Source organism: Lagenorhynchus albirostris, chromosome X, assembly GCF_949774975.1.
Source record: "Lagenorhynchus albirostris chromosome X, mLagAlb1.1, whole genome shotgun sequence".
In the NCBI taxonomy this organism is placed as follows: Eukaryota; Metazoa; Chordata; class Mammalia; order Artiodactyla; family Delphinidae; genus Lagenorhynchus; species Lagenorhynchus albirostris.
In genome coordinates, this window is record NC_083116.1 from 45,000,147 (window position 1) to 45,015,137 (window position 14,991).

At 39.8% G+C, this 14,991-nt stretch overlaps 1 protein-coding gene across 3 annotated transcripts in view; it reads left to right on the top strand.

The window, feature by feature from the left end:
- PCDH19 (protocadherin 19) overlaps positions 1-11,382 on the top strand; it is a 108,199-nt gene extending 96,817 nt beyond the window's left edge. For all 3 annotated transcript variants that reach the window (XM_060138181.1, XM_060138183.1, XM_060138184.1), the window contains one exon: positions 10,793-11,382. In XM_060138181.1, coding sequence (XP_059994164.1) covers positions 10,793-11,382 — 590 coding nt within the window. The remainder of the gene's footprint in view (positions 1-10,792) is intronic.
- The last annotated feature ends 3,609 nt before the right edge of the window (positions 11,383-14,991 follow it).

Sequence of the window (14,991 nt, forward strand, 5' to 3'; positions counted from 1 at the left end):
CAGGGTCTTTTGTGTTCCATACAATTGTGAAATGTTTTGTTCTACTTCTGTGAAAAATGCCGTTGGTAGTTCGGTAGCAATTGCATTGAATCTGTAGATTGCTTTGGGTAGTATAGTCATTTTCACAATGTTGATTCTTCCAATCCAAGAACATGGTATATCTCTCCATCTGTTTGCATCATCTTTAATTTCTTTCATCAGTGTCTTTTTTTAACATCTTTATTAGAGTATAATTGCTTTACAATGGTGTGTTAGTTTCTGCTTTATAGCAAAGTGAATCAGTTATACATATACATATATCCCGATATCTCTTCCCTCTTGTGTCTCCCTCCCTCCCACCCTCCCTATCTCACCTCTCTAGGTGGTCACAAAGCACCAAGCTGATCTCCCTGTGCTATGCGGCTGCTTCCCACTAGCTATCTATTTATGTTTGGTAGTGTATATATGTCCATGCCACTCTCTCACTTTGTCCCAGCTTACCTTCCCCCTCCCATATCCTCAAGACCATTCTCTAGTAGCTCTGCATCTTTACTCCTGTCCTGCACCTAGGTTCTTCCTGACCTTTTTTTTCTTTTTTTTTTTAGATTCCATATATATGTGTTAGCATATGATATTTTCTTTTCTCTTTCTGACTTACTTCACTCTGTATGACAGACTCTAGGTCCATCCACCTCACTACAAATAACTCAATTTCGTTTCCTTTTATGGCTGAGTAATATTCCATTGTATATATGTGCCCCATCTTCTTTATCCATTCATCTGTTGATGGACACTTAGGTTGCTTCCATGACCTGGCTATTGTAAATAGAGCTGCAATGAACATTGTGGTACATGACTCTTTTTGAATTATGGTTTTCTCAGGGTATATGTCTAGTAGTGGGTTTGCTGGGTCGTATGGTAGTTCTATTTTTAGTTTTTTTAAGGAAACTCCATACTGTTCTCTATAGTGGCTATATCAATTTACATTCCTACCAACAGTGCAAGAGGGTTCCCTTTTCTCTACATCCTTTCCAGCATTTATTGTTTGTAGACTTTTTGATGATGGCCATTCTAAGTGCTGTGAGATGGTATCTCATTGTAGTTTTGATTTGCATTTCTCTAATGATTAATGATGTTGAGCACTGTTTCATGTGTTTGTTGGCAATCTGTGTATCTTCTTTGGAGAAATGTCTATTTAGGTCTTCTGCCCATGTTTGGATTGGGTTTTTTGTTTTTTTGATATTTAGCTGCATGAGCTGCTTGTCAGTTTTAGATATTAATCCTTTGTCAGTTGCTTCATTTGCAAATATTTTCTCCCATTCTGAGGGTTGTCTTTTGGTCTTGTTTATGGTTTCCTTTGCTGTGCAAAAGCTTTTAGGTTTCATTAGGTCCCATTTGTTTATTTTTGTTTTTATTTCCATTTCTCTAGGAGGTGGATCAAAAAGGATCTTGCTGTGATTTATGTCATAGAGTGTTCTGCCTATGTTTTCCTCTAAGTGTTTGACAGTGTCTGGCCTTAAATTCAGGTCTTTAATCCATTTTGAGTTTCTCTTTGTGTGTTGATTAGGAAGTGTTCTAATTTCATTCTTTTACATTTAGCTGTCCAGTTTTCCCAGAAACACTTATTGAAGAGGCTGTCTTTTATCCATTGTATATTCCTGCCTCCTTTATCAAAGATAAGGTGACCATATGTGCATGGGTTTATCTCTGGGCTTTCTATCCTGTTCCATTGATCTATATTTCTGTTTCTGTGCCAGTATCATACTGTCTTGATTACTGTAGCTTTGAAGCATAGTCTGAAATCAGGGAGACTGATACCTCCAGCTCCGTTTTTCTTTCTCAAGATTTCTTTGGATATTCAGGGTCTTTTTTGTTTCCATACAAATTGTGAGATTTTTTGCTCTAGTTCTGTGAAAAGTGCCAGTGGTAGTTTGATAGGGATTGCTCTGAATCTGTAGATAGAGTCTTTGGGTAGTAGAGTCATTTTCACATTGTTGATTCTTCCAATCCAATAACATGGTATATCTCTCCATCTATTTATATCATCTTTAATTTCTTTCATCAGTGTCTCATAATTTTCTGCATACAGGTGTTTTGTCACCTTAGGTAGGTTTTTTCCTAGATATTTTATTCTTTTTCTTGCAGTGGTAAATAGGAGTGTTTTCTTAACTTCACTTTCAGAGTTCTCAACATTAGTGTATAGGAATGCAAGATATTTCTGTGCATTAATTTTGTATCCTGCTACTTTATGAAATTCATTGATTAGCTCTAGTAGTTTTCTGGTAGCATCTTTAGGATTCTATGTATAGTATCATGTCATCTGCAACCAGTGACAGCTTTACTTCTTTTCTGATTTGGGTTCCTTTTCTTCTCTGATTCCTGTGGCTAAAACTTCCAAAACAGTGTTGAATAATAGTGGTAAGAGTGGGCAAACTTGTCTTGTTTCTGATCTTCGTGGCAATGGTTTCAGTTTTTCACCATTGAGGACGATTTTGGCTGTGGGTTTGTCATATATGGCCTTTATTATGTTGAAGAAAGTTCCCTCTATGCCTACTTTCTGGTGTTTTTTTTTTTTATCATAAATGGGTGTTGAATTTTGTCGAAAGCTCTCTGTGCATTTTTGAGATGACCATATGGTTTCTCCTTCAATTTGTTGATATGGTGTATCACATTGATTGATTTTCATATATTGAAGAATCATTGCATTCCTGGGATACACCCCACTTGATCATGGTGTATGATCCTTTTCATGTGTTGTTGGATTTCCTTTGCTAGTATTTTGTTGAGGATTTTTGCTTCTATGTTCATACGTGATATTGGTCTGTACTTTTCTTTCTTTGTGACATCTTTTTCTGGTTTTAGTATCAGGGTGATGTTGGCCTCATAGAATGAGTTTTGGAGTGTTCCTCCCTCTGCTATATTTTGGAGGAGTTTGAGAAGGATAGGTGTTAGGTTTTCTCTAAATGTTTTGTAGAATTTTCCTGTGAAGCCATCTGGTCCTGGGCTTTTGTTTGTTGGAATGTTTTTAATCACAGTTTCAAATTTAGTGCTTGTGATTGTTCTGTTTATATTTTCTATTTCTTACTGGTTCAGACTCATAAGTTTGTGATTTTCTAAGAATGTGTCCATTTCTTCCAGGTTGTCCATTTTATTGGCATATAGTTGCTTGTAGTAATCTCTCATGATCCTTTGTATTTCTGCAGTGTTAGTTGTTACTTCTTTTTCATTTCTAATTCTACTGATTTGAGTCTTCTCCCTTTTTTTCTTGATGAGTCTGGCTAATGGCTTATCAATTTTGTTTATCTTCTCAAAGGATCAGCTTTTATCTTTACTGAACTTTGCTATCATTTCCTTCATTTCTTTTTCATTTATTTCTGATCTGATCTTTATGATTTCTTTCCTTCTGCTAACTTTGGGGGTTTTTTTGTTCTTCTTTCTCTAATTGCTTTAGGTGTAATGTTAGGTTGTTTATTTGTGATGTTTCTTGTTTCTTGAGGTAGGATTGTATTGTTATAAACTTCCCTCTTAGAACTACTTTTGCTGCATCCCATGAGTTTTGGATTGTCGTGTTTTCATTGTCATTTATTTCTACGTATTTTATGATTTCCTCTTTGACTTCTTTAGTGATCTCTTGGTTATTAAGTAGTGAATTGTTTAGCCTCCATGTGTTTGTATTTTTTACAGATCTTTTCCTGTAATTGATATCTAGTCTCATAGCGTTGTGTTCGGAAAAGATACTTGATACAATTTCAATTTTCTTAAATTTACCAAGGCTTGATTTGTGACCCAAGATATGAACTATCCTGGAGGGTGTTCCATTAACACTTGAGAATAAAGTGTATTCTGTTGTTTTTGAATGGAGTGTCCTATAAATATCAATAAAGTCCATCTTGTTTAATGTGTCATTTAAAGCTTGTATTTCGTTTTTTATTTTCATTTTGGATGATCTGTCCATTGGTGAATGTGGGGTGTTATAGTCCCCTACTGTGATTGTGTTACTGTCGATTTCCCATTTTATGGCTGTTAGCATTTGCCTTATGTATTGATGTGCTCCCTTGTTGGGTGCATAAATACTTACAATTCGTATATCTTCTTCTTGGATTGATCCCTTGATCATTATGTATTGTCCTTCTTTGTTTCTTGTAATAGTCTTTATTTTAAAGTCTATTTTTTCTGATATGAGAATTGCTACTCCTGCTTGCTTTTGATTTCCATTTGCATGGAATATCTTTTTCCATCCCCTCACTTTCAGTCTGTATGTGTCCCTAGGTCTGAAGTGGTTCTCTTGTAGATAGCATATATACGGGTCTTGTTTTTGTGTCAAATGTTGGTGTGTTTAATATTGTCCCAGAGGTCTCTGAAACTGTCCTCAATTCTTTTCATTCTTTTTTCTTTATTCTGCTCTGTGGTAGTTATTTCCACTATTTTATCTTCCAGGTCTCTTATCTGTTCTTCTGGCTCAGTTATTCTGCTATTGATTCTTTCTAGAGAATTTTAAATTTCATTTATTTTGTTGTTCATCATTCTTTGCTTGCTCTTTCATTCTTCTAGGTCCTTGTTAAATGTTTCTTGTATTTTATCCATTGTATTTCCAAGATTTTGAATCATCTGTACTATCATTCCTCTGAATTCTTTTTCAGGTAAACTGCCTGTTTCCTCTTCATTTCCTTGGTCTGTTGGGTTTTTAGCTTGCTCCATCATCTGCTGTGAATTTCTCTGTCTTCTCTTTTTGCTTAACTTATTGTGTTTGTGGTTTCCTTTTCACAGGCTTCAGGTTCATAGTTCCTGTTGTTTTTGCTGTCTGCCCACAGTGGGTAAGCTTGGTTCATTGGGCTGTGTAGGCTTCCTGACAGAGGGAACTGGTGCCTGTGTTCTGGTGGATGAGGCTGGATCTTGTCTTTCTGGTGGGCAGGACCATGTATGGTGTTGCATTTTGGGGTGTCTGTGACCTTATGATTTTAGGCAGCCTCTTTGCTTATGGGTGGGGTTGTGTTCCTGTCTTGCTAGTTTTTTGGCATAGTGTGTGCAGCACTGTAGCTTGCTGGTCGTTGATTGGAGCTGGGTCATAAAGTTGAGATGGAGATCTTTGGGAGAGCTTTCACCATTTGATATTCCATGGGGCTGGGAGGTCTCTGGTGGAGCAATGTCTTGAGCTCGGCTCTTCCATCTTAGAGGCTCAGGCCTGACAGCCAGCTGGAGCAACAAGGCCTTGTCAGCCACATGACTCAGAAGAAAAGGGAGAAAAAGGAAGAAAGAAAGAAAGATAGAAAGAAAGAGAGAGAGAGAGAGAGAAAAAGAAGGAAAGAAAGAAAATGCAATAAAGTTATTACAATAAAAAATTAAATTAAAAATTTTTAAAAAGTAATTAAAAAAGAAAGAAAGAAAGAAGAGAGCAACCAAGCCAATAAACAATTCCACCCATGATAACAAGTGCTAAAAACTATACTAAAAAAAAAATCCAAAACAAAACAAACCCAACCAACAAAATCTGGACAGAAATAACCCTAGGGCAAATGGTAAAAGCAAAGCTATACAGACAAATTCACACCAGGAAGCATACACATAAACACCCACAAAAAGAGGAAAAGGAAAACATACACACACACACACACACACACACACACACACACACACACACACACATCAAAAAAAAGGAAGAGAGAAACCAAATCAATAAACAAATCTACCAATGATAATAAGCTCTAAATACTAAACTAAGATAAACATAAAACCAGATACAAATTAGATGCAGAATGCAAAACCCTAGTTTACAGTTGTTCCCAAAGTCCACAACATCAATTTTGGGATGATTTGTTGTCTCTTCAGGTATTCCACAGATGCAGGGTACATCAAGTTGATTGTGGGGATTTAATCCACTGCTCCTGAGGCTGCTGGGAGAAATTTCCCTTTCTCTTCTTTGTTCGCACAGCTCCTGGGGTTCAGCTTTGGATTTGGCCCCACCTCTGCATGTAGGTCACCTGAGGGCGTCTGTTCTTTGCCCAGACAGGACGGGGTTAAAGGAGCATCTGATTAGGGGGCTCTGGCTCACTGAGGCCGGGGGGAGGGAGGGGTATGGAATGTGGGGCGTACCTGTGTTGGCAGAGGCCGGCATGATGTTGCATCAGCCTGAGGCGCGCCGTGTGTTCTCCTGAGGAAGTTGTCCCTGTATCACGGGACCCTGGCGATGGCAGGCTGCACAGCCTCCTGGGAAGGGAGGTGTGGATAGTGGTCTGTGCTTGTACACAGGTTTCTTGGTGGTTGCAACAGCAGCTTTAGCACCTCATGCCCGTCTCTGGTGTCCGCACTGTTAGCTGCGGCTCTCGCCTGCCTCTGGAGCTCATTTAGGTGGTGCTCTGAATCCCCTCTCCTCGCACACCCTGAAACAATGGTCTCTTGCTTCTTAGTCAGGTCCAGACTTTTCCCCAGACTCCCTCCCGGCTAGCTGTGGTGCTCTAGCCTCCTTCAGGCTGTGTTCACACAGCCAACCCCGGTCGTCTCCCTGGGATCTGACCTCTGAAACCTGAGCCTCAGCTCGCAGCCCCCACCTTCCCCAGCGGGTGAACAGACAACCTGCTCAGGCTGATGAGTGCTGGTGGGCACGGATCCTCTGTGTGGGAATCTGCCCACCCCCCTGTCTCCCTCCCACTGGTGCAGGTCCCATCCCTATTCTATTGTCTCTGTTTTTCCTTTTTTTTTTTTTTTCCTTTTTTGAAGTACGTGGGCCTCTCACTGTTGTGGCCTCTCCCGTTGCGGAGCACAGGCTCCGGACGCGCAGGCTCAGCGGCCATGGCTCACGGGCCCAGCCGCTCCGCGGCATGTGGGATCTTCCCAGACCGGGGCACGAACCTATGTACCCTGCATCGGCAGGCGGACTCCCAACCACTGCGCCACCAGGGAAGCCCTGTTTTTCCTTTTCTCTTTTGCCCTACCCAGGTACGTGGGGAGTTTCTTGCATTTTGGGAAGTCTGAGGTCTTCTGCCAGCATTTAGTAGGTGTTCTGTAAGAGTTGTTCCACATGTAGATATATTTTTGATGTATTTGTGTGGAGGAAGGTGATCTCCATGTCTTAGTCCTCCGCTTTCTTGAAGTTCCCCCCTCTCACTTTTAAAGCACACTTAGTTTCCTTACTAAACTGAAGTTTTGATTTTTAAAGGTAATTCATCTGCATTGCATTTATGAATGTAGGTTACCTTGGGCTGGGAAGACATTCTTTCTGTCCATCTATATTCTCCATATTTTCTTTCATATTTTATATGTCTATAAACACTAAAGCTAGGTTAGATTTTGTTTCAATAGTATGGACACAAATGTCACTGAGTGTTGTTTGATACTAAAATGATAAGCAGCAAGTCACTGCCCTTGTTAAGGGTTTAAGGAAATAAAGAGATCAGATCTAAACCAGGAGTGAGACATTGTGAGTAAATGAGGTGGGCTTAGTGAGATTGGTGTGTAGGCTTAGACCGATTGCGTTCCTGGGGGTGCTGAGTGAGTTTACCTTTTTCTCTTCCCAGAGAGTGATCTATTCACTTAGGCAGTGGGTAAGCTGAAAGCTGAAAGCAAGCACTGTCTTTGCAGAGAAGCTTCTGAGATGATTGAGTTCCCTGCTCTGGTCTTTGTCAATTCATAAGATCTTAGAGGTATCTACCTCTGGGGTCTCTGCCCTCTGTGTATGCTGGGGATCCATGTCTCCTTATGTTGTTCATTTGAAGCAGCCTACCATAGGGAAGGAGCACTGTATGTGGATTTGGGGTGACACATGAATGGTGTTCTCTTAATGAATTGTGTTGAGAAAAGAAGTACCTCTTCAAATTTTAAGATAGCTACTTGAAACTAAAAACTTAAAAGAAACTTGAGAGCTTTATGTTGAGCCTATTGAGAAGATTCTACTAGATTGTCATTCATCACTGTTCTGCTCTGGGCATATGAGCAAGTGACCTGTAATATCAGTCTGAAGGTCAGCTGGGATTTCCTCTTCATAGCTGGTCATATGGCTGTGGTTCCATGGCTCAAAGGTTAAGGCCTCTATGCCTCTGTGCCCTAAATTGTGGACAAAAAGGACAGGGATCCCACAGCCTTCCAGACATTTTTTTCTTTTCTTTTTTTTTCTGACTTCCAGGGAGCTCACTCAGTTATAGAAATGGAAGTTAGTTATTGAACTGTTCCCCCACTTGCACCTCCTTACTCCCCACCTCCAAACAAACACTCAAACTAATTCTTTAGAGCTATTGCTTAGAGAGTTATGAGATAAGCCTCAGAGGAAATGTTGAGGAAGAAGCATCTTTTGGGGAAACTCTGAAGGTGTGAAACTCTGTCCTACTGGAGGGATACTGGGGTCATCCACTAGATTTGGATGAAATTGAATGTGGGTGGATCATCTATAGACTCTTCCACTCATAATGTTTGGGTCTACACAAAGTGTTTCCCAAGTATATCCCAACATGTTTCCCATACTTTCATACTTTCTGCCTCCCAGGAACATATGTGTATTTTTTTAAAAAAAAATTTGTTGGGGTATAGTTGCTTTACAATGTTGTGTTAGTTTCTACTGTACAGCAAAGTGAATCAGCTATACATATACATATATCCCCTCTTTTTCGGATTTCCTTCCCATTTAGGTCACCACAGAGCATTGAGTAGAGTTCCCTGTGCTACACAGTAGGTTCTCATTAGGTTATCTATTTTATACATAGTATCAATAATGTTTACATGTCAGTCCCAATCTCCCAATTTGTCCCACCCCCCCTTTCCCCTTTAGTATCCATATATTTATTCTCTACGTCTGTGGCTCTATTTCTGCTTTGTAAATAAGATTGTCTATACCATTTTTTCAGATTCCACATATATGCATTAATATGCAATACTTGTTTTTCTCTTTCTGACTTACTTCACTCTCTAAGAACATATGTGTTTTGAATAATGATAAGTTATCAGATGGCAACACTGAGAGTTTTCAGGGAAGAGGCAGAGAAAGGGCTTTTGACAAACCCTCATTTTGCAGAGGTGGCCAGGCAACCTTGACATGGAACTGTGCTGGAGATTGCAGAAGCATTGTCCTGTGTATGGGGAAGGCACTTATCTTCTTGGTGATAATGCTCATTTGCTATTTGGTTGCACCTCTGCAAAATTCTGAAAGTTTCATTCTTCAGTACTGAAAGGGGGCTTAAAATGGCCATCTTAAAGATAAGTCGGCAAATTGTGTCCAGGTGCATTGAAGGAGATCTTACCTTTGGTTAGCCTTTCCATACTTTAGACTAGGTTAAAGGCCATTTCCAGAGTTGTGTTGAAATCTAGACTCAGCCTGGATTAGGCCTTGATGTTTAGCTGCTTCTAACACTTTTTCTCCAAATGATGAAGTATACACCGAATTCAACCATTATTTCTTGAGCCCCCTCCCAATTGCCCCTTTACCAAAATAACTTTTGATGATTGAGGCAGAGCAGTGCCTCTTTGCTCCGTCATTTACTCTTTAAAAAAATCAAGAAACAGACTAAAACACAGAAATACAATTGTATAAGGAAAGTGTGTTATATATAGACTAATATCAGGCAAGACCCTGAATTGCAGACTTCTTCCTGCAAAAAAAAAAAAGCAGTCACAGCGCATATTTATAACTTTTTTTTAACATGTACTTTTTTGTCCTTGCGATCTCTTGTGGTCTCCCCACCTCCTCTGATCCTGCCCCAAAGATTTCTATAAATGTTAAGCTGCTAATATTTTGATGCATTGTGCAATGTTATGAAAACCTTCATTAGGTCATCCTCATGCAAGAATGTAACAAATATAAATTGATCTGGAAAACTAGAGCTGTAAACCAGACATTAATAGTTTTCCAGTGGACAGGTAGATGTTAACCCTGGGTCCATGCTTTAGTGAAGCCCCTGTAGAAAGCCTTTCTGAGAGCCAAATTAAAACCTTAACTCTAAATGAACCGATATGAAAAGAGCAAAGCATGTCTTGCCAATAATTATGAATTCTATTTGCTGAGATCTTCTATGATAGGGTTAAGGTAATCCAAGAAAGAATTATTTTAAGAAATATGACCCTAATGAAACTGCAGATAAGAAAGATAAGGAGGGATGGCTAGTTGGGTATAATTAAATGATGTTCAATCTATGAGTGATGTGTGCATAAGGCCAATTGAACCTTCTGGGTCACATGTAAGGAAGAGATCTCAATATATTCCTTCTGATGGGAAATGAAATTATGTAAATGGTTTAGTGAGGAGATTGGCTGGTGGGACTGGTGGTCAAAAAGAAGTGACGTGATTGGGTTTTCAAAGAAAGCATGTTACTAATCTAAAATTAAGCGTTGCATATCATTAACAGGTAGGGTGGGAATGTGGTTGACAGTGATACTGCTCAAAAACATGGCCAAGACTTCTCAGATATACTGACTGTTGGATTCCCTGCTCTGCCTCCACTCCCTCTTCTGCTGGAACCAGTTTCAAACACAGTTGATTTTTAACAGGAGTTGTTGATAAAATTGCTGACTCTCAGCACCTCTGCAGTCAGGATAAACTTCTTAAAAATATATTTTTTCATCACACTGTGTTTTCCTTTAGGTTTTTAGTTTTGTCAGCAGTGGGAACAGCAACAAAAATAAAAATAAAAAAGAAGGGGAGAGTATTGAGGGAGAGATCTGCAGCTTTTTAAAAATCCAATTCTTCACACTTGTTCCAAAAGGCAATAAAGGACTATCTAAAAGTATCATTTCCCAAAAGGGCCTGTGGGTACCTAAGAAACCAGAACACTGGGGACTAACAATGATTCCTGGGAAAAGCTGATGAAATTGACATTTTATTTTCTCCAAACAGATCAGAATGAAGGATTTCATTGCAGGGAAGAATGCCGGATTCTTGGCCACTCTGACAGGTGCTGGATGCCCCGGAACCCCATGCCCACCCGCTCCAAGTCCCCTGAGCATGTGAGGAACATCATTGCACTGTCCATTGAAGCTACTGCTGCCGATGTTGAAGCTTATGATGACTGCGGCCCCACCAAGCGGACTTTTGCAACCTTTGGAAAGGATGTCAGCGACCACCCAGCTGAGGAGAGGCCCACCCTGAAAGGCAGGAGGACTGTTGATGTGACCATCTGCAGCCCCAAAGTCAACGGCGCTATCCGGGAGGCAGGCAATGGCTGTGAGGCTATTAGCCCTGTCACCTCCCCTCTGCACCTCAAGAGCCCTCTGCCTACTAAGCCTTCTGTGTCTTACACCGTTGCCCTGGCGCCCCCGGCCCGCGATCTAGAGCAGTATGTCAACAATGGCCCTTCTCGTCCCTCTGAAGCTGAACCCCGTGGAGCTGATGGCGAGAAAGTCGTGCATGAGGTCAGCCCTATTCTGAAGGAAGGTCGAGACAAAGAGTCTCCTGGCGTGAAGCGTCTGAAGGATATCATTCTCTAAATCAGTCTTGGGGAAGAAGAGAGAGAAACCATGCTGGCTAGCAAAGAAGCAGGAGCTGATCGTTTTAATTGCTCACCAATGGTTGGTTCTTGAGTGGCTGTATTTCAGAGCTTTCCCTAAATGTATTGTTTATAAGTGACTATCATTCTGTGACAATCCCTCTCGTTTCAACAGGCAGCAGGGGTGTTCCGTTGGAGCAAATTAGCTTTGGCTTGAGTTGTTCATGGGGCCTTGATGTTGGGGAAGCAGAGACAAATTCAGTTGTGAAAAGTATTATGTATTAAGTGTTTGGATTTATATATTTTTGTATGTCAAAATTATAATAAAAATTACCATTGTTTGTGGAGGATTACATTTTAAAAAAGCAAAAAAAAAAAAGCTCTGGACACCTTTAATAGGCTCGCCACTGTTTTGTAGTGTAGACAAGTTAATGGTCATTTATTGTGTACTATTCATTGATTCAGTGATGTGAAATCAAGCCCCCAAATGGTTGTTTCTGAAGCTCGAGTACTTTCCAATGCCACTACTTTGCTGTGGACATCCCTGCTTTAAGAACCCTTTTGCTAGCTGTGCTATTGTCATATTTGATATTGCAAATTGCTACGTGTGTGGTGATGGCAAAAGGCTTTTAGAAGTTGGTGTTTTTTTCTTAAAAAACTAAAATAAAACTACAGATAAAAACAAAGTGCAAACAACTGAGACAACAAGTGAATGAGTAACACCACACATATAGATTGAGTACTTGGAGGATACTCACTCACAGAGTCTACCCACGGAGTGGTTGCTCACCACGTTGCAGGGTATTTTTCCTGACTTTCAGTCTTCTGCCCAGATCCATGATAGATCATTGCAGAAAGACATTCTTGGATATTCTGCTATCTAATTTGCAGCTGTCAGAAATACTGTGCTGAAAATTTTATGAGATCAATTTTTCTGATTTTCAGGCCCTGAACAGGAAAGCTGCTCCTGAAGTTATCAGTTTCCAGGCTTAGAAATTCCTTATCTCCAATCATCTAAAACTCAAAAAGACTGAATCTATTTTGAGTTCTAAATAAGCATCTTTTCAGACACACACTTCCTGATTCAGTGTTTCCCCGTCATGATTAGAATTAGACTGCAAAGCATGTCATGGGCTGGAATTGAGAACTCCATGTTGCTCTGTATCGTAGGATTATAAATAGGGATAGAGTAAGCAGTACAAAGTGTACATTTAGGAAAAGACAGGTAACAGGTAACAGCATCATTAATTCAATTACTGTGCCTTCTAAATGGAGACACTTGGACACTTGAACTCGTCTTTTTATGACTAACACTTTTTTTTAAATTAAAAATGTGAACAGGAAACTATCAAAAATGCATTACATTTAGCTAACTCTTTGCTGTAGGCTAGGAATACATCTTTTTTATTAACAAGTTTGTTACACACATTCTTTTTTTGTTTGTTTAACATTCCTCGAACTCCCGTTTATTTACTGTCTATTAATATTCACTAGCCAACATAGTATTCTTGCAGCCTAAGAGTTCATTATTTAAAAATAGACAAATATGTCACCTTTGCTCTGCCTTGGTCTTAAAAGAGTTGTTTCTAGAGAAACAAGTTTTGTGGTTATGTTCTCATTTGTTTCATTTTTTGAAATTCAAGAGTATCCAGCAAAAAAAGGCTTAGAGGTTAGAGCACTAAGAATGCAAAAGAGGATTTATTTTCTTAAATTTAGGTAGATAAGTCTGATCTTTTAAATGTTTTAGTTATTTTTTGCCTGAGTTCCTGGCTTTATACATTACTAGGAATATTTTCTTTTGCAGGAGGGATGGTTTTGGGGAGGGTGGGTAAGGCAGTGGGGATGGGGTTACGTAGGGGAGAATATTTCTGAAAAAGAAGTTATAATGAAGCTACAAATTCATCCTTATTTCTTATTCAGTGATGAATACTACCTCATGCAAAATATTGGTGTGGCTGCAAATTTCCCTCTGAAACTGACACAATTAGAAATCAATTACCATAGCATCTTCATTTTGGCTCATTTTATTCTCTTGCTTTTTTCCCCTTTGATTCATTTCATTTTAGTAGTAGATTTTGAATTAGGTATTTATTTCTGTTTGCAAGTGAATAGACTATTTGATTAACACATTAAAAATTAATTTTTTTCCATTTAAGTTATGATGGCTGCCTGTAGAATTTAGACTGTTCCTCACCTGATCCATCCTGATATCATGTTGTTGGCTACCACCTCAAGGTCGCTTTCAAGTCAGATTTGACAGTTTTTGTATAGGTGTATTTCTTATTATGCTCAGTCAGAATGAGGGAGCTGAAAAGATTGTGGCAAGTGGGAACATTCAATGTTATGTGACTATTGAGCCAGAGGGGCCACTGGCTGCCATGTCTTTACACTAACCATTTTAAACCAGCCAAGTTTAAAATGTTAGTGTAGGGGTGACATTGATTCTGCTTTTCTCTTGTGTTTATTTTCCTCCAATTTTTTTTCCAGAATTCAGTTTTAAGTGATAGACCAATCCTTTTTCCTTCTCAAAATACTTGTTCACAATGGGCAGTCAGACATTTTTTTTGGCTTCCAAACCCTTTATTGAGCATGTTCAGAGAATTCCCTTCATTAAGAAAATATCTTTTTTTTTCTCCTCTACAGTTGTTTGATGTATACATCCTCCCAGAAGCACAAGTGCATCCTAGGAGGGCTTTGTAAGCTGGTTTTATAGGCAGGCTGTGGCTGCAAATAGGAATTTTGTGCAAGGATCCTAAATTTCTCTTTTGGCTCATGTTTTTCTCCCCTTCTTTTGAGCATGTCTGATGAAAAGCCACAAAGGCCAGAGGGCCAAATATTCTCTTCTTTTCCTCTCTAAACATGTTACACATTTAAATATGAGGCAGCAATTTCAGTTCCTAAATCGTAGGGAGTTCTATTCCATTTATTCTGATGCCCCTTTTGGGGAGGAGTTGGTGTTGAGACGTGACTTGCTTTACTAATAACTGTTTTGGGCACGTCCCTGAGCAGATGAACATCTTCATGCAATATGAAGGTTTTAGTTTGCATTGATTGATTGCTTCTCCCCAAATATGGGAATACACTACATACAAGGAATAGGAAGAAGGGAGCCATGCTGTGTGGAGTCTCTTTTTTCTTTTCCCTATACTGACTAATCTATGAACCTGTTCAGAAGGAAACTTACCATCCCTTCGATTCTCTTAAAGCCAGCAGAGTAAATTATGGCCCACCTTATTGCCCAAATAGGTAATGGGCCAAGGGACCCCGCAGTTCCTGATTTTCAAAGTGTAGTCCCTGGACCAGCAGCACCAACATCACTTGGGAACTTGTTAGAAATGGTAACTCTCCATCCTCACGCAGACCAACTGAAGCAGAACCTCTGGAGGTGGGACCTAGCAATCCATATGGATCAGATGCCCACTAAAGGTTGAGGACTAGTTAAAGCACGGGTTGATGGGCCCCGCACTTAGAGTTTCTGGTTCAGTAGGTCTGGAATGGGGCCTGAGTCTTTGCTGATTTCAAAATTCCCAGGTGATGCTGATGCAGCTGGTCCAGGGACCACACTTTGAGTATCACTGCTCCAGTGTGAACCTGCCTAATAGAGCTAATT